At 39.7% G+C, this 19244-nt stretch overlaps 1 protein-coding gene across 3 annotated transcripts in view; it reads left to right on the plus strand.

Moving 5' to 3' along the window:
• Positions 1 to 6243: 6243 nt before the first annotated feature.
• The window catches only part of MED23 (mediator complex subunit 23), a 40705-nt gene continuing 27704 nt past the window's right edge, over positions 6244 to 19244 (plus strand). For all 3 annotated transcript variants that reach the window (XR_014795488.1, XM_084889567.1, XM_084889568.1), the window contains exons 1-10: positions 6244 to 6454; positions 6702 to 6733; positions 7060 to 7147; positions 9943 to 10067; positions 11519 to 11630; positions 13863 to 13961; positions 14737 to 14838; positions 15501 to 15570; positions 16987 to 17099; positions 18591 to 18686. Coding sequence is in view for 2 of the 3 variants with exons in the window: in XM_084889567.1 (XP_084745693.1) it covers positions 6407 to 6454; positions 6702 to 6733; positions 7060 to 7147; positions 9943 to 10067; positions 11519 to 11630; positions 13863 to 13961; positions 14737 to 14838; positions 15501 to 15570; positions 16987 to 17099; positions 18591 to 18686 (885 nt within the window). In the remaining variant the exon portion in view is untranslated. The remainder of the gene's footprint in view (positions 6455 to 6701; positions 6734 to 7059; positions 7148 to 9942; positions 10068 to 11518; positions 11631 to 13862; positions 13962 to 14736; positions 14839 to 15500; positions 15571 to 16986; positions 17100 to 18590; positions 18687 to 19244) is intronic.

A 19244-nucleotide genomic window follows, 5' to 3' on the forward strand; every position in this document is an offset into this window, starting at 1 on the left:
CAACATATGCTGGGACACAGAACCTCAAGGAATTGAGATAATGCTCCTGAGGAGAATGTCGGGTTACATCTGTATTTGTATATTGTAGTCAAAGGAGGGACATAGGTGGGTTATGTGAAATTCATTGGTGATAGATTAAGTAGGTGGGATAAAACATAACAGGGGGAGGCGGACCCCTGGAATTGGATAAAAAGTAAAATGATGGCCGAAACCGGTTTGGCTCAATGGTAGAGCATCGGTCTGTGGACTGAAAGGTCCCAGGTTCGATTCCGGTCAGGGGCATGTACGTTGGTTGCAGGCACATCCCTGGTAGGGGGTGTGCAAGAGGCAGCTGGTCAATGTTTCTCTCTCATCGACGTTTCTAGCTCTCTATCTCTCTCCCTTCCTCTCTGTAAAAAAATCAATAAAATATATTAAAAAAAAAAAAAGTAAAATGATGGACACATACTTAGGTGGTGCAGGAACAATTAACATGATAATGAAGGAATGAGTGGTATCTGTCTTGGCACCCAGCATATTTGGTTGTGCCCCAAGGGGTCCAGCAAAAGGAAAGTTACAAGTTACTCAGACATTTCAAGGGTGTATTATAATTCATGCAAAAAGACAGGTAGACTCAGTTAAGGTAAAGGTTGACCTTGTCAGTGAAGATAGTGACCTAGGACATAACTGCCCACCATAACTGGTTTTAGTTCAAGTTTAATTTCAGACCATCTTCTGTGGTTACTTTAGGTCTTTGAGTTTTCAAGACTGCCACACAGGCCTCCCCTGAGCTTGTCAGGTTAGCAAGTGACCCTGTTCATACACAATCTTCAGAAATAGCTATTTCCTCCAAGAAAGCCTTGCCCATGAAATAATTATATTTTAGATGTCTTTATTTAATCCAGAGGAACAAATAATAACTGAGTACCATCAAGCCCCAGATTTTATGTCATGTGTTAGGAGATGCAAATGTTCAGTTTCTGCCCTGACCATTTTGGCTCAGTGGATAGAGCATTGGCCTATGGACTGAAGGAACCTGGGTTCAGTTGTGCCTGGATCCCCAGTAGGGGGAATCTCCTGCAGGGGATGTGCATCAGGCAGCTAAGCAATGATTCTCTCTCATCATTGATGTTTCTCTTCCTCTCTGAAATAAAGAAAAAAATATATTTTTTTAAATGTTCACTTTCTGTATCTACTCTAAACAGTTTTAGTCTGGTAGAAGAAACAGGCATTTTAAACCATAATATCATGTGACTTGGGCAATACTCCTAATATTAATGAAGTATCAGGGGAATGGCAGAGACAGTAATAAACTTTTCTAAGGAGATTCAGACAGGTACTTACAGATATTTTCTAAGGTTGCCATAATAAGATATCCAAGACAAGGTGGCTTAAATTACACAAATTCACTTTCTTACAGTTCTAGAGGCTAAAAGTCCAGGATCAAAGTTTGGTTTCTTCCAAGGCCTCAAAGCTTGATCTGCATCTGGCCATTTTGTTTTCACATGTTGTCTCTGTCTGCCTGTCACAGTCTTCTCTTCTCATAAATACACCAGCCATATTATTATAAATTAGGGTTCACCCTAATGACTTCATTTTCAGTTAATGACCTTTTTAAAGACTCTGTTTCCAAATACAGTCGCATTCTGGGGTGCTAGGATTAGGAATTCAACATATGAATTTGGGGGAAACAAGTCAACCCACAACAGGTACCTTAAAATGTAACTTTTTTTCTTTCCTTTTTTTATTTTTATTTTTTTTAATTTTTAAAATATATATATTTTTATTGATTTTTTTACAGAGAGGAAGGGAGAGAGAGGTATAGAGAGTTAGAAACATCGATCAGCTGCCTCCTGCACACCTCCTACTGGGGATGTGCCTGTAACCAAGGTACCATACATGCCCTTGACCAGAATAGAACCTGGGACCCTTCAGTCAGCAGGCCAATGCTCTGTCCACTGCACCAAACCAGTTAGGGCTCCTTTTTCCTTTTAAGTGTTCATTGTTTATTACTGTTTTGGCTGCATGCTCTACAATTTCAGCAGTATTTATTTATTTAAATGCTCATCTGGGATATTTTTCCATTGATGATTTTTTTTTTTTTTTTTTTAGATAGAGAGAATGGAAGAGAGAGGAAAAGTCAGAGAGAAATATCAATGTGAAAGAAACACATCAATTGGTTGCCTCCTGCAGGAGAACTGACCAGGGCCTGAGTTGGGTAGGAGCCTGTAACTGAGGTCCATGCCCTTGACTGGAATTGAACCCGGTACCCTTTGGTTCACACAGGCCAACAAGATTTTCATTTTATCAATGATTTTATAAGACAACTTCTTATCGGTTCAGAACATAGTATCTATCATACCATCTGTCCATGGCTCTGTTTACAATTTCAATATTTATTCATTTATTCATTCATTCCAAATATGTCTACTTATTCTACCATTTTCAGAGGGTCCTAAAATGATAACCATAAAAATTTTTAAATAGTAAATTGTACTTTATCAAAATGAAAGATTTCTACTAATCAAAGGTATCATTAAAGAAATGAAAAAGCAAGCAATGACAGGCAGAAAGCATTCCCCATACATATATCTAATACAAGATGTGTACGGTACAGAATATTGTGGATGAAAAAGGGGGTTCTATGAAAAGAATGCTCACAGGGTGATCTGATCATGAAGTCCTAACTAGGCATGTCATGGTGGATAGTAATGCCCCAGACATATAACTTCTTTAGTTAGACGCTTATCTTTGCTCAAGCAAGCCCTGACCTTTGCTTCTGTGCACCTTGGAAATACCTCTTTTCAGACCTTACTTCTAAAATATGTGACCACCAATACAGACCTGTCCTTTTAAAGTGTGACCACTCTCCAGAGAGCACATAACCTTAACTATTCTGTAACCAGATTCCCCAGCCTTGCTTTCTCCTACCTTGCTTTCTCATACCTTCCCTCCTTCATTTCTTTCTTTTTTAAATTTATTTTTATTGTTAAAAGTATTACAGATATGCCCCTTTCCCCCCCCCCACTACCCCCCTTCACCCTATTCCTCCTTAATTTCAAATGCATAAAAGAAACTGCAACTGTTACTATCTGAAGCATTTTTTAAAATATATTTTTATTGATTTCAGAGAAGAAGGGAGAAGGAGGGAGATTGATACATCAATGAAGAGAGAGAATCATTGAATGGCTGCCTCCTACCTGCCCCCTACTGGGGATCAAGCCCACAACCTGGGCATGTGCCCTTGACCAGAATTAACCCGGGACCCTTCAGTCCACAAGGTGATGCTCTATCCACTGAGCCAAACCAGTTAGGGCTCTCTGAAACATTTATTTCTGTTTAGATCTTGCTTCCAGGTATATATCCTGTTCCACTCAAATAAATTTTTATAAAAACTCTACAAAAAAATAATAAAATGACTGAAACAAAGAAAAACCTAGATTTAGACATACTTGTGTTGACAATATATAAGTACTAGAGGTCAGGTGCATGAAATTCATGCACTTGGGGCAGGGGGGAGGGTCCCTCAGCCCAGCCTGTGCCCTCTTGCAGTCCCCAGGAGTCCTCGGGGAAGCAGTTGTACATCCTTAGCACTGCTGCAGAGGTGGGAGAGGCTCCCGCCAACGCTGCTGCACTCGCCAGCCATGAGCCCAACTTCTGGCTAAGTGGCACTCCCCCTGTGGGAGCGCACTGACCACCAGCAGGAAACTCCTGCATTGAGAGTCTGCCCCCAGGTGGTCAGTGCATGTCATAGCAACCAGTCGTTCCACTGTTCAGTTGATTTGCATATTAGCTTTTTATTATATAGGATTCCTACAAATAAAAAAAGAGCATAAGAAACCACCTGATTAGCCTGACTAATAGTGGGCAAAAGACTTGAACAGGCTTTTCACAAAAGGCATCTAAATAGCTTATAAGGTATACATCTAAAAATATCAACATCATTAGTCATAGGGTAATGTTCATCCAGTAGAAAGGCTAAAGTGTAAAGATTGACACTGTTACAGAAGACCGGGGAATAAAAACAAGCCATGCTTAGAGAAAGGGAGTTACATTTTATTAAGCGCAAGGGCCAGAGAAACATGTGTCTTTCAAATTCTGGGCTCCCCCACATGGAGAAAACCTTTTCTATTTATATTTTCCTAGCCCTTTTGTCTCCCAAATTTGGAATGAGACTTCCAGGCCTTCTGGGAAAGAAGGCCTACGTGCTGGGAAGGGGCCATGAGACCATATCTCAGGGCCCGAACTGGTGTCAGCACTGACTGTTCTGTCTGGGGCATAGTCCACAGCCTCTCTGGAATGGGAGTAGTCTTATTTTCCTTATTATTTAATCAAGCAAGCGTTTACAGAGGTCAAAACAGCAGGGTTAAGATTTCAAACTGCAGTTTTTATATAAGATTGATGCTTCAACACCAGTTGTTGAAAATGATGTGGAACAATTGGAACTCTCACACATTAGTAGCACTAGAATGTAAAAATGGTAACACTACTTTGAAGAACTGTTTAACAATTTTTATTAAGTTAAACATATGCTTGTCATTTGACCCCCAAATTCTGCTCCTAGGTGTTTACCCAACAGAAAGGAGAACATGTCCACAGAAGACTTGGTTGAGAGTGTTCATAACAACTTTACTCAAAATAGTTACAAATTGAAAATAAAATAAATATCCACTGTAAACAAAAGTCTGGGGCTACAATTAAAAAACAAATTAGCCTGGACAGTATGGCTCAGTGGCTGAGTGAACCAGGAGGTCATGGTTCGATTTGTAGTTAGGGAGCATGCCCAGGTTGCAGGCTCGATCCCAGGTGGGGGATGCAAGAGGCAAGCAACCAATCAATGATTCTCTCATCATTAATGTTTCTATTTCTCCCTCTCTCCCTTTTCCTGCATCTCTGAAATCAATTTTTAAAAATTAAAGAGAGTTTATTCAGATAATGATTTGCTCTTAGTGCAAAGCAAAAATACATTCCAAAATGGAGGGCATAGGACCGGGTTTACAAAGGCAAAAGTCAAAAGGAGTTGTTGATCAGAGATGGCTTTCTAGGGTTAACAAGACCATAAACTAACATAATTGGTTTTCTGATTTATTGGGGGGAGGGGGGAGCAACTGAGATTTCAATGGTTGGCTGCCTCAGTGATCAAGCAAGTGCGGTTGTGAGGTGAAAATAAAGGTAATATAACCGAGCATTTACCAGGTCCTGGTTAGCTCTGGCTTAGGGAATAAACAGGCTGTCCAGCGTGGATACCCCATGGAGGTCAGCTTCCCCAGGCTCTGCCCAGCTGGCTTAGGGAACAGGGTTCTGCCTCTGATGTACTGTCCCTTCAACAGCGTTGGAGAGAAAGCCAGCCTTGACTCTGACCTGCTTATCCCACAGCTTTTCAGAGTCCTGTGGACAATGGCTGAGGAGATTTGCCATGCAGGAAATATCTAGTATACAAAATTAAAGATAAATGTTTATAAAGTAAAAATAAATAAATTTTCAAAAGGCCGTTTTTGTCTTTTTAAAAATCTTTATTATTATTTTTTTAAATATTTCTGCCAAAACCGGTTTGTCTCAGTAGACAGTCTGCGGACTAGAAGGTCCCAGGCTCGATTCCGGTCAAGGGCATGTACCTTAGTTGCAGGCACATCCCCAGGAGGGGGTGTGCAGGAGGCAGCTGATCAATGTTTCTCTCTCATCAATGTTTCTTTCTATCACTCTCTCTTTTTCTCTGGAAAAAATAAATAAATAAAATAACTAACTAACTAACTAAATAAATATATTTCCCTCTTCCCCCCATTAACCCCTCTAGCCCGCCCCTGTCCCCAACCCCCAGGCCTTTACCACCCTATTTATTGCCTCTGTCCATGGGTTATGCATGTAGGCACACAAGTCCCTTGGTTGATCCCCTCCCGCTCACCCTCCCAAAGGCTGTCTTGGATCACACAATGACAGAACAGGGATAATCCTCTAACAGCGATGGGGGGATCACAGCTTATGAAATAGCACAGCCCTCAGGAGGGGTGCTGCTCCTTCTGCAGGCAGCTTTGGAGCCCCTGCCGGCCAAGGTAGGCTCTCTGCGCAATCCCGCTCCGGCCGGGAGGGGGCGGCCTCGGCCACAACACCTTGGAGCCACTTAGCTTCGCGGCTCCACTGCGGGGCGCTCGGGTCTAGCTCGCGAGCCGTCCTTCCCCTCCGGCGGAACCCTCTGCCGGCTCCCCGGTTTCCGGGCGTGCGGTGATCGGGAAACACCAAGCCCTCCCAGGCGCTTCCGCTCCGGCCTCAGCGCCGCGCTGGGCCCCAGGGGGACTCGGCCGAGCACGGGAGCGGGAAGCGACCCTGTCCCCGCGCCGATTCCCGCGGCGCCCCCGCCCCTGCGCGGGTCCGTGGCCGGAGCTCGGGCCGCTTCCCGGGCCGCGGGCCGGGCGCCCGGGGGAGGCGGGCGATGGTGCAGATGGAGACGCAGCTCCAGAGCATTTTTGAGGAGGTGGTGGTGAGTGCGAGGGCCCGGCGTCCGGGGCGATGGCGGGGCCCCGGGGGTGGGGCGATGGCGGGGGGAGCCCGGCACCGGCCCCCGCAGCCTCCCCGCACCGTCCTCCGCTGGGGGCCCCAGGGGCTGGGAGCTCTGCCCGGGGCTGGTGGGGAGGGCTGGCCCTGGCTCCCCCGGGGATCGTTTCCCCTAGGGAGCCCCGCCTTTTCATTCTTTTAAAATGTAATTCATATGTTTGTTTGTTTTACAGAAAACGGAGATTATAGAAGAGGCTTTTCCTGGGTGCGTACCGGCATGGCAGGTTTTTGTGTTTCTGTGTGACGACATCTTTGTAAGATTTTGCATAGTAGTTTTCGCCGTGGAGATTTGTAAGATCCACTGTTCCAGAGGAATTATTTATAGGTTGAGTTACCTTTTTCTTTTTTTAAAACGCAAACTTAAATTTAATTGAAAACATCTATTAACAATGAAATTAACAATGTTTACCATTCTTTAAACGCCATACACATTATTAATATACACTGTATCTTTCCAATCAACTCCATTCTTAGGCTCAATTGAGTTACCTTTTTCAAACTGTTGGTCAGTGATGCGGTGTTTGTTTCTAGAATGTTTATGGACACGCCTGAAGATGAGAAAACGAAACTCATTAGCTGTTTGGGGGCCTTCCGACAGTTTTGGGGTGGCCTTCCTCTGGTGAGTCCCACAGTTTTTATACACTCAGCTGATGGTTTTAGATCCCTTCTTCTTCTTCTTCTTTTCTTTTTTTTTATATTTACTTTGATGTTGCTGTTGGGGTGTTTCCGGGAAGGGAGAGATAACATTGTCATCAGCTTTTATTTGTCCTTTCTGGTTTCCATTCGATCCAGTTTGCATTCTTCCAGTGGAGAAGCTGTATATTGAGAAGCCAAGTTGATAGCACAGATGTTAAAAATCTACCCTGTGTTAGACTATGTAACACCATTTTCACCCTATTCTGATTTATTTGGTGCCTTCGAAATAATAAAGAATAAAATTTTCATTCATTTTCTCAACAAAAGAATTGGTACAGTATAATGAAGCTACTACTATTGTATATTTAAGATACAGAAATACCACAGTAAGGATGCCTGCTTTTATAATCTTCTGTACTAATAAAAGGGTAATATGCTCCCGGGAGACCTTCTGGACGTCCTTTCGGACGAACCCATGGTGGCAGGGCTGAGGCAGAGGCGGTTTGGGACGATCAGGCCAGGAGGGGAGGGCAGTTGGGGGCAAGCAGGCTGCGGAGGGGTTGGGGGGGGGGGGAGTTGGGTGAGAAGGCCGATAGTCAGAGTGGTTAGTAGGGGTGTCGAACTCAATCAGAGAAGGGGCCAAAAATCTAAAATCCAGCCTAAATCGCGGGCCGAATGGTTTACTGAACAGTCATAAACTGACAGCGGAGTGCAGTGATGACAGCGCGGTGCGGGCCACATTGCAAGGCCTGGCGGGCTGGATTTGGCCCGCGGGCCTTGTGTTTGACACATGTGGATTAGAGGGTTAGAGGCAATCAGACAGGCAAGCAGGTGAGTGGTTAGGAGCCAGTGGTCCTGGATTTCAAGAGAGTTGTCTGACAATCGGACATCCTCCAGATTGGAGAGAGTGCAGGCCAGGCTGAGGGACACCCCTGCCCCTGTGCACGATTTTTGTGCACTGGGGCACTAGTAAGGGTGTGAAGATATAAGAAAAGTGAGAAGCCCTAGCTGGTTTGGTTCAGTGGATAAAGCCACAGCCTCCTGACTGAAGGGTCCTGGATTTGATTCTGGTCATGGGCACATGCCTGGGTTTCAGGCTCGATCCCCAGTAGGGGACATGCAGGAGGCAGCCAATCAATGATTCTCCCCCGTCATTGATGTTCTCTCTTTCCCACTCCCTTCCTCCCTGAAATCAATAAAGATAAATTAAAAAAAAAAAGAAAAAGAAAAGTGAGGAAAAGAATAGTAACACTTAGTGACAAAGAACAGTCACCAGGAAATGTATCCCTGAAAAAGGCAAACTATGTGGTCCTTTAAGAGTGTGTTCCAGTAATGCCTTTTCTTCTCATGGTTCCTTATAGGTAGGGAAATGTTTGCAGTTGAGGTGCTGGTGGTAAGACTTGCTACTCAGACATGGATCACATAGTGGCAATACATTCATTTTTTTTAAAGTGTTCTCTCTGCAACCAGTATGCTCAGTTTATTTTTCCTTCTAGAAGTGTAGTGCTTATAGAATTATTTTTACAGAATGGCCATATACTATGTGCACTGTTCATTCCCACCTTGCTTCCCTCCACCCCCCTTAAAAATTCTGCTTAAGAAAGTAATTCTACAGCAATCCACTAAAAGTTAAATTTTCTGCCTCCTTTCTTGCAGCATAATATTATATGTTCCGGCTGTACCTTCCTTTATTTAACCAGTCTTCTGCTAACTGACATTGAAGTTGCTTCTTCTCTTTCCTACCTTAAACGATGCAAAATGAATAATACTATTGATATTTACAGACATGGGACAAATTCTTGGAAGTACTAATGCTGGGTCAGAGGGTATGTTTATTTGTATGAGGTTAAGGTATGGCTCTAGTCTTCAAGAAGATTATATTGTATGGGGAGCCAGGAAGAAAATAGATATTTCTAAGTCAGCGTGATATGTTCAACAACAGAAGTATGGATGCGGGACAGTGGTAGTGCAGAGGAACAGGACATAGGCGATTCTTGAGGACATCTTAGAAGACAGACTTTGATATGGCACTGCATTTCTGTATCAGATTTAAAGCTATAGAAGTCCAGAAATTTGCTATGTCATTGGATTCATTTTTTGGCTCATAGGGAATAGATTTATACTTAATTTCATGAGGCTGATATATTAACCTATAAAGAACACTCCTCCCCCCCTCATGACAGGAATATTTCTATTTGCCATTAAATAGGTTACTGCTTATTATCTGTGTTAGTTTTCTTTTTCTTTTTTTTTCTTTTTTTTTAAATATATTTTATAGATTTTTTACTGAGAGGAGGAGAGAGGGATAGAGAATTAGAAACATCAATGAGAGAGAATCATCGATCAGCTGCCTCTTGCACACCCCCTTCTGGGGATGTGCCCGCAACCAAGGTACATGCCCTTGACTGGAATTGAACCCGGGACCTCTCAGTCCGCAGGCCAACGCTCTATCTACTGAGCCAAACCGGTTTCGGCTGTGTTAGAGTTTTCTATTGACCACAAATATGTTAATGATATCTTACTCCTTTTAGAGGTCCCATGAAATAAAAATGGTGGGAATTTTAATGTTTATAATTGTAAGGTTTTATGCTTAATACTAATATAATTGAAGTGCTAAGCCTGAAATTTTTTTTATTGTCTTTATCAAAGAATGTTTATAGTAGAGTATCTCATTCATAGTCTTGATACACAGTACTCCCAGGTGTGTCGTATTAGCTGTTTGTTAGTTATAAGATATGACTTTATACTTAAAATATAATCATTTTTTTAATTTTCCAGGAATCTCATTTACAGTGCATCCAGTGGATTGTTAAATTCATTCATGGCCAGCATAGTCCTAAAAGAATTTCTTTTCTTTATGACTGCTTAGCAATGGCAGTTGAGACTGGTCTCCTTCCACCCAGGTATGTTTACTGGTAAATGTAAGCAATCCAAAGAATTATTATTATTTTTTTAATAATGTTTGGAAATTGATTGAGATTGTTGTAAAAGGATAAGGAAATGAAGAAGGAAGTTAGGTTCAATAAGCAATCCTTAAACCCTGCCTGAGTAGCTCAGTTGGTTAGAGCATTGTCCCGCTGTGCCAGGGTTGTGGGTTCAATCCCCCATCAGGGCACATATAAGAGTCAACCAGTGAATACATAAATAAGTGGAACAACAAATTGATGTTTCTCCCATTCTCTCTCTCTCCCTCTCTCTAAAATCAATAAATAACAATTAAAAAGAACAAAAACAACTAGTTCTTCATAATACCTCAGGTTTTACTAGTATACAGTATTCTTTTTTTAAAAAAATTATTGATTGATTTTTTTTTTCTTTTTTAGAGAGAGAGAGAGGAAAACACATCAGTGTGATGTTCCACTTATTTATGCATTCATTAGTTGATTCTTGTATGTATCCTGACCGGGGATCAAAGTAGCAACCTTGGCATAGTGGGATGACGCTCTAGCGAACTGAGCTACCCAGCCAGGGCTGGGGTACAGTATTCTTAGAATTGTTTAGTCAGAGGCTCAAAAACAGACTGGCTTTGCCTTTCAGCTCAGGAGCTATATCACTCGAATGAGCTTGTTCTAGTTAACATTTGTTGCACTTAAACACCATCCTCTAAAACAGTAATAATCATTTTATTAGTAACACTCATGGTGGTTGACTGAGCTTACGAGACAGTGTTTTCTCAGGGTCTCATTGTTAGAGTCAGACGGTAGCTAGGACGAGTCATGACAAAGGCTTCTCCGTTCGTATGTCTGGTGATTGATGCCAGGCCATTATCTGGGACCTCAGTTGGGTCTGTTGGCTGGAGCCTGCCCATGCCCTCTCTGTGTGACCTGGACTTGCCCAAAGCATGGAGGACTCTAAGAGCAAGTTTTCCAAAGAGGCCAGGCCAAAGCTGTCTAGTCTTGCTTTGGAAGTCACACAGAATCCTTTTGCCATGGTCTGAGGCTTGTCCAGATTTAAGCAAAGAGATGGTAGACTCTCCTCCACCCTCTTCCGGGCAGAATATCAGTTCTCAATTCAGAAGAACATAAGGATCAAAAATCTTGTTGCAGCCATCTTGGAAAAATACAATCTGCTGCAAGCTGATAGATGGTAAACATTTAACCATCTATCTTTAGGTTTCTTTCTATTAAAAATATAGAGTACGATTTAGTTCTACTAGTACTTTGTGTTTATTCTTACATACAAGTAAAATATATAAAATACTATACATACTTTTAAAAAGTGTGCTTGATTAATAATGTGCTTCTATGAAAAATACCTACTATGACAAATCTAATAGTCAGAATATACAGACCTTGGCTACTAGAGAACTTGTAAATTCTGTCTTATAATTGGAATGTTGTTGGTTTCTTTCTAGGATGGTGTGTGAATCCCTGATAAACACTGATACTCTTGAATGGGAAAGAACACAACTTTGGGCCCTAACTTTTAAACTGGTTCGGAAAATAATTGGTGGAGTGGATTATAAGGTATTATTATTATATATTTTTTTACTAATTATAAAAAGTAACCGCTGTCAGGTAAGATTAATTTTTCAGTTGTAGACATCTTAATTTCAGGTGGGAGAAATTAAGTGGAAGCATTTACAAAATCTGTTTTGTGTTGCTTATTTCCTAAATGGATTTAAAATGTTTCCCTCAGCTCCCTGCTCACTCCCCAACATGGAAGTGCAGGTGGCTTATATTTTTATGATGAGTCAGGAAGTTGCCAAGCAGACTTTGGGTTTCCACATGCCACACATCTTAGGATGTTGGGCCCTTTTCAAATAAAAGCACAGAGGGGTGTGTGGAGCTGAGAAGGGATGTAGACATCAAATGATGGAGGGAGCAAGCCCTACTTCACTGTTACCTGGACCTTCCTTGCACAGGTGTCCTTTCTCCATTAGTATCTTTAGCGCTCTGCTCTTACCCCAAACTATAGCATATCCTTTCTAATTGTGTCTCATATTGCAGTATTTCAATAGCTGCAAAAGCCATTCTGCTTCATTCAAGCTATGTTTGTTTTTATTTTATTTTTTTTTAATTTTTTACCATGCTAGTGAGGAGGAACACAATATTTCATTTACTTTTTATTTACTTATTAATTCTCACCCAAGGTTATTTTTTCCCATTGATTTTTTTTTTTTTTTTTCACTTTTAGGTTTCTTTTGTTTTTTGTTTTTTTTGTGTGGGTTTTTTTGTTTGTTTTATTTTTTAGATATATTTTATTGATTTTTTACAGAGAGGAAGGGAGAGAGATAGAGAGCTAGAAACGTCGACCAGCTGCCTCTTGCACACCCCCACCGGGGATATGCCCGCAACCAATGTACATGCCCTTGACCGGAATCAAACCTGGGACCTTTTAGTCCACAGACCAACGCTCTACCACTGAGCCAAACCGGTTTCGGCTGTTTGTTTGTTTTTTTTTAGAGTGGAAGGAAGAAAGGGAGGGAGAAGGAAGGGAAGGAGAAGAAGGGACGGAGACATTGATTGGTTGCTTCCTGCCACCCTGAATGGGGCAGGAATAAAACCTTGCAGCCCAGATATGTTCCCTTAATGGGGGAATTCAAGCCAAGATCCTTTGGTTTGCTGGCCGATGCACATCGGCCAAGGCTATTATTTTTATTTTTGAAAAAAATTATCGCTCTAGCGAGTTTGGCTCAATGGATAGAGCATCAGCCTGCAAACTGAAGGGTCCCAGGTTCAGTTCAAGTCAAGGGCATATGCCTGGGTTGTGGGCTCTATCCCCAGTGGGGGACTTGCAGGAGGCAGCCGATCCATGATTCTCTCTTGTGTATGTTTCTATCTCCCTCTCCTTTCCTCTCTGAAATCAATAAAAATATATTTTTTAAAAAAAGAATTATCAATATCTGACCCTGTGTTTTATTTCTGTATTTCCTGTCATCTAAAATGAGTTAGTTGATAATTATTTAATTTGAATTATGATTTAATACAAATTTCATTCTAAGAAGTTTTTTCTGATTATTTTTCTACTTATTTCAGTTTCCTTAGCAGGTTAATGTGCAGTTTTACTTTTTATTTATATGATGCTTTATAATTGTTTCTAATTTCTCTTATGTATATGTTTTCTCTATCTTTTTTTACAAGATTCACCACATAGTTTATATTCAATAAATGCACATTGAATGAAATTTCTTCTCTATGTATCAGATTCTGCTCTGAAATAATGCAACTTGTAATAGTATAAGGGGATGAATAGTTAACAGAATAGCCTTGTTGGGTAAATTTGAAGGGTTAAGGTATGTGATAAGTAAAAGTGGAGAATAAGGTTAGAAATGCCAAAGGGAGTGAGCAGAAAAGGTCATCTGCCAGAAAGTTTAACATTTTTCTTCATATTTGCAGATTATTTTCAAGTTCCATTCAAATATATTTCTGTCTGCAAACCCAAATCAAGCTTTTTTGACAACAAACTTGTGTTCTGAAGGTCAAAAAAGTTAAGCAGAGCGTGGAAAGTTTAATTTTTATTTATTAGTAACTTTCTTTGTTCATTGATATGACCAGGTATTCTTTAGAATTCTGTTTGGGAACATGACATCCCCTGGGTTAATGTTAGGGACTTGAATATTAGCTCTCGTTTAGAATAATTGAGATGTGGTTTGGAAGGGAACTTTTTTCCTGAGTGTGTAATATTGAAACCTTTAGAAGTTTAGCACAGTGAGACATTACTCAATTTTAACCTATGACTTTTTTTTCTTATGTCAGGGTGTTCGAGATCTCTTAAAAGTGATTTTGGAGAAAATCTTGACAATTCCCAATACAGTGAGCTCAGCTGTTGTACAACAGCTTCTAACAGCAAGAGAGGTAATTTAAACCTTGATCATAGCCTCAAAAAATTGTTATGTACAGTTCTGGGCTTTTAAAACTCATGGTAATTTGTGGAATGTTCCATTGGTTTACTTCTACAAAAGTCACTTTTTTGTTTTAAAGTACATGTATTAAAGCTGGGGACAGTGAAACAAGGAAGGGCTCAGGCTAGGAGTGACCGGATAGAGCCTCGGTGGGGCTGCTTTGGCTCATTGGAAAGTCAGAGAAAAGGGTCCGTGGAGACAGGTTCAGGGGTGGGATGATGTTAGCTACTGCCCATTGCTCCCCTGCGTGGAAGTCTCCTGGGGACCCTTAGACTTTAGGAGATGCATGCCTCTTGGGAGCATGCTCCAAAATCACTTTTAGTTTTAAGGATGCTGTTTTACTTTTCATGGTTTTTAATTATAAAAAGCAATAATATAGATGTTAAAGTCCTTCCAACAATTATAAGATGTCAGACTGTGGACCACATAAAAGGTCATTGTGCTTTTTGCAAGTATTGTTACGTTGGTCTCTTGCTCTCCTATTGGAGTCTGATAATGTTTAAAGCATTTTCATGTTATTTACTAACCATCAACAGTTGTTCCATTGTTTATTAATCTTCATTTTTAGAGATTCTTCACCTATAAGTGAACTCCTTTGTGCTATAGTTTAAACCTAATAAATTACTGAAGTAATCTGTCTACTTTTTAACATATTGTTATTGTTGCATGTAAGGGCTCATCTGTAGGACTAGTCAAGAATAACAATAGTGCCCTTTTCTTTTCCTTAGGTGATAGCATATATCTTGGAAAGAAATGCCTGTTTGTTACCAGCGTATTTTGCAGTCACAGAGATAAGAAAACTGTATCCTGAGGGAAAACTTCCACATTGGGTAAATTGGATATTTCCCAAAGTTTTTAATAACATTTTTTATAAAAAATAGGTTAACCTTATTTTTTGTGTGCTTATTTTTAAAATGCTTAATTTTATCCTTAGGTGCTATGTCTTCTTTATCAATATATATTTTTTAAAATATATTTTTATTGATTCAATGAGGAAGGGAGAGGGAGAGAGAGACAGAAATATCATTGATGAGAAAGAATCATTGACTGGCTGCCTCCTGCATGCCCCTTACTGAGATTAGAGCTAGAAACCCAGGCACCTACCCTAACCAGAATTGAACCATGACCTCCAGGTTCATAGTTTAATGTTCAGTGGGTTCATAGCCCACTGTGCCACACTGGCTGGGCTATCATTATTTTCTATTGCATTTCTCTGCTGTCCTGTTGACACAGTTTATATATCACGTGATAAAATATTCATAGCTTTATCAAATAGCTAAGGACATTGTGATACCATTTGGCTTAATTAAGAGGCAGAGAAACTGGTAATTGTTTAGAAGGAAGCAAAAGAACACCAACCTTTGAGTAATTCCAATGTGCTAGGCTTTATACTAAATCTTTACATATTATCTCATTTTATATAAATGATCATTATATTCAGAGCAGTCTTGATTTTATTTTTAAACTTGCTTGTTTTTCGTTTCGTTTTTAGTTACTTGGAAACCTAGTGTCAGACTTTGTGGATACCTTCAGGCCCACAGCAAGGATAAACTCCATTTGTGGTAGGATTGTAATTTAAAATGTACTAAACAGTGTGTGATTTGGAATGATCTGACCATGGAACAAAGATGACAGTGTCTTACACATGTCTTGGTAACTCTCTAGGAGCTTCAAATCCTTTGACTTGTTTTCAGGTACTTTATGTGCTGAATGAAAGGAGGGAAAAGCACATGTCTGGATGGGGTTTAAGCTTCAAACAGAACCATCCTAGATGTATATCGTGGTGCTTAGAGGGGATTTTGAATAGAGCTAGTAAAGCATCATGGAGTCTCTACACAACTGAGTATCATTACGGACCTGTCCCTCCGTGTCCACAATACACAAAGCTACCAGGCTCTTTAAGCTCATTTCAATTCACACCTTTGCTCTCTATTTCACTTATTTTCCATTTTTTCATGTTGTGTTAAAAATAAATTTTTATTTAAAAGAGTTTTCTTTTAAAAATAAGCATGTGATTTGGCAGTGCTTGCAGTGCGCATATATATTCCTGAATTGTTTCTAGACATCATGCTGGCCTCGAAACTGTCTGGGAATATAGACCATTGTTTAGCCAATAGCACTTCCTATGAGCCAGGGCTATTCTGCAGACTGAAATTCAAAAATAAACTAAGTAAACACCAGACAGATAATTCTCAGGCTTCCAGCTCTTGTAACTGAGTGGATATTGATATAATTTAATGAATTATTGAAATAATGCGTGTTTGAGAAGGATGATGATGATGAGTGCAATTTAATACTTGTTGAACTTGCTGTACCCATGAGCCACCCAAGTGGCAGGATTCATCAGGCAGTTAGATATATGTGCTAGTAGTCATAGGCTACAGCTAAGGACTCTAGGAACATCATGCTTGTAGTCAATCATGTTGACCCTATACTAGTCAGGTCTGCAGTTTTTTTCTATAAATGGTGATACAGTGAATATTTTGGGTTCTGTGGGCTGTTCAAACTGTTGCAGCTAGCTACTCCGTTCTGTCGTGGCAGCAAAAGCAGCAGTGAACCCATTTATTTAGTTTATTTTTTGTATTTCAGTCTGCAGAATAGCACCGAGCTCATAGGAAGTGCAATTAACTAAACGTCACAAAAATTGGTAGCAAGCTAGAATTGACCATGGATTATAGTTTGCTGACCTCTGTCCTAGAAACTTGGACAAATGCAACATGTTTGAGTTTGGAAGGCCTGTACAGATTGGTGTCAGACTTTGTGGATACCTTCAGGCCCACAATGTTCACAATCTTACATATTGGTCTCCAGCCATCTGGACTAAAAATAAAACATTTTCTAATTTTTTATCTAATTCAAATATTTTTTTTAAACCAGCATCTGATTCAGCATAGATGTTCATTAAATATTCATAAAGTGAATGAAGGGCCAGTATTGTGTTAACAATTATTTAAAAACATTTTTTGTAATACATACAGGCCGTTGCAGCCTTCTGCCAGTTGTAAATAACTCAGGCGCCATGTGTAATTCATGGAAATTGGATCCTACAACTCTTCGTTTTCCTTTGAAAGGCCTTCTGCCATATGATAAGGTATGTTGTTAAACATAATGGAACTTTCGGCCTAGCAGCCTTCATCCTGTAATATATGTGTGATGCTAAATTGTCATCTCTTCATCTCTTCATAACTAGTGAAGTAAATAATTATTTTTTAAATTTTTATTGCTGTTGTTTTTTGGTTTTTTTTAGAGACAGACAGACATTGATTTGTTGTTCCACTTATTTATGCATCCATTGGTTGATTCCCCATTCAGGTGGTCTTACTGAGGACTGACCAGACAACCTTGGTGTATTGGGACAATGCTCCAAACAACTGAGCCACTCAGCCAGGGCTGAAGTAGTAAATACTTAGTGAAAGATAGTGTGTGTTTAATGTATGTTCCCATATACTCTGGTTTGTGATATTTCAGGTGTTTAGGCTCCAGTGGCAAAGTACTTGGAATTAGAAACTGACTTTAAGTTGATTATTTGTTTTCATTCCTTCTTCACAACGGGAAGACCAAAAATGAATTTCCAATGCCCTTAAAATTTGAAAAGTGAACCTCATATTTGTTAGATTTTTAAAAAGGGGAGATGGGACACAAGAGGAATAGAAAACAAAGGGAAAAAAAAAATCCACAAATATTAATGAAATGAACGAGGTAAAAACATACTTCCATAATGAGATTTGATAGATCATTATATTATTTGGGGTGTTGGATTGATAACAGAGCAGAGTATGGGAAGGACTGGATATTTTTTACGTACATGTTTTATGTCAAAAGTGATATTTAGAGTAAGTAGCAAGATTGTTCAAAAGTGAGGAGGGCTAAATAGTGAATGTAAGGTGACAACCTGAGTTCTTGGCATATTAGTCAGAAATTTTTGGAATGTGCAAGTGTGATAAACTAAAGAATTTACTTTCATTGTCATCATGATAGCAATAATAACGAAAACAGATACATTTATTGTGTGCTTACTATGTGCCAGACAGTGTTCTAAAAACGTTACTTTGTGAAATTCTTATTTTTAACTATCATCTTAATATCTCCATTGTACAGATGTTGCAACTGAGACACAAAGTGGGTAGTAACTTGACTAAGGCCCGTGTTTAGGAAGTGGTAGAAACAGAATTTGAACTCAGGCAATATGATGCTAGAACCTACACTCTTAAACCCTGTGCTAGCAAGTCATTTGTCATCTCCAAATTTGAAAATAGTGTTTGTTTTCACTTGTGTGAGGTGATTGGACCTGCCTCCGCTTCTCTTTGATTAGATTTCTGAGCAGGAAATCCTTTCCTTACAACTGAAGTCATTTTTTGGGCAAGTCCCTCTGCCGAAGTCATCACTTACCCAAATGAGGGATGGAATAGATTAATTTTGATGAACACTAAAATTCTATGATTTTTATTTATTTATTTTTTTGCTAGATACTGCTTACAGTGTGCAGTTAACAAGTGCCTCTAGAGGATTTTTGGTCCCAATCTCAAATTATTTGAATTTACTTTGATCTTGAAGCAATAATTGTTTTTTATTTTCTTTAAAGGATCTGTTTGAACCACAGACTGCTTTGTTGAGATATGTATTGGAGCAGCCTTATTCCAGGGATATGGTCTGCAATATGCTAGGTTTAAATAAGCAGGTACTGTACTGTGATGGAAACCTAGTAAATTCTGTGTAGAATCTGCGCTATTCTTTTCTCTTTTCTTTGCTATAGCTAACTGAGCAAAACAGTTAAAAATTATTTGGTGATTTTTAAAAAATATATGAATTATTAAACAATGTGTTGTTTCTATCATATATATATATATATTGCTTTCAGAATGTTTAAATTAAAAAGAAGATATTTTGAAAGTTGGTTTATTTTGCATTGCTTTTTTTTCTATAAGGCCAGTTTCAAGTATACCTTTTGCCAGAGAAACCTACACATGACTTAACCCTAATTTTTTTTATTTTTGTTGTCGTTTGGGTGTCTTTCTTATAACCCATCATATCTTCAGCATGACCTCATTGCTGACTTTTTGGTGTGTTTTTTTTTTTTTGGTTTTTTTTTTTTGAGGCGGGTAATATATTTTTGGTGGTTTAACATGTGGGAGGGTTTGTGCTGACTCGGTTCCTTGAGGCTGGCCTCATAGTCACTGTTTTGTCTTTTCTTTTTTTCTTCCTTTATTTTTGTTCTGTCCTGTCTTGTCCTGCCCAT

This window comes from Pipistrellus hanaki (assembly GCF_964339955.1).
Source record: "Pipistrellus hanaki genome assembly, chromosome: 7".
In the NCBI taxonomy this organism is placed as follows: Eukaryota; Metazoa; Chordata; class Mammalia; order Chiroptera; family Vespertilionidae; genus Pipistrellus; species Pipistrellus hanaki.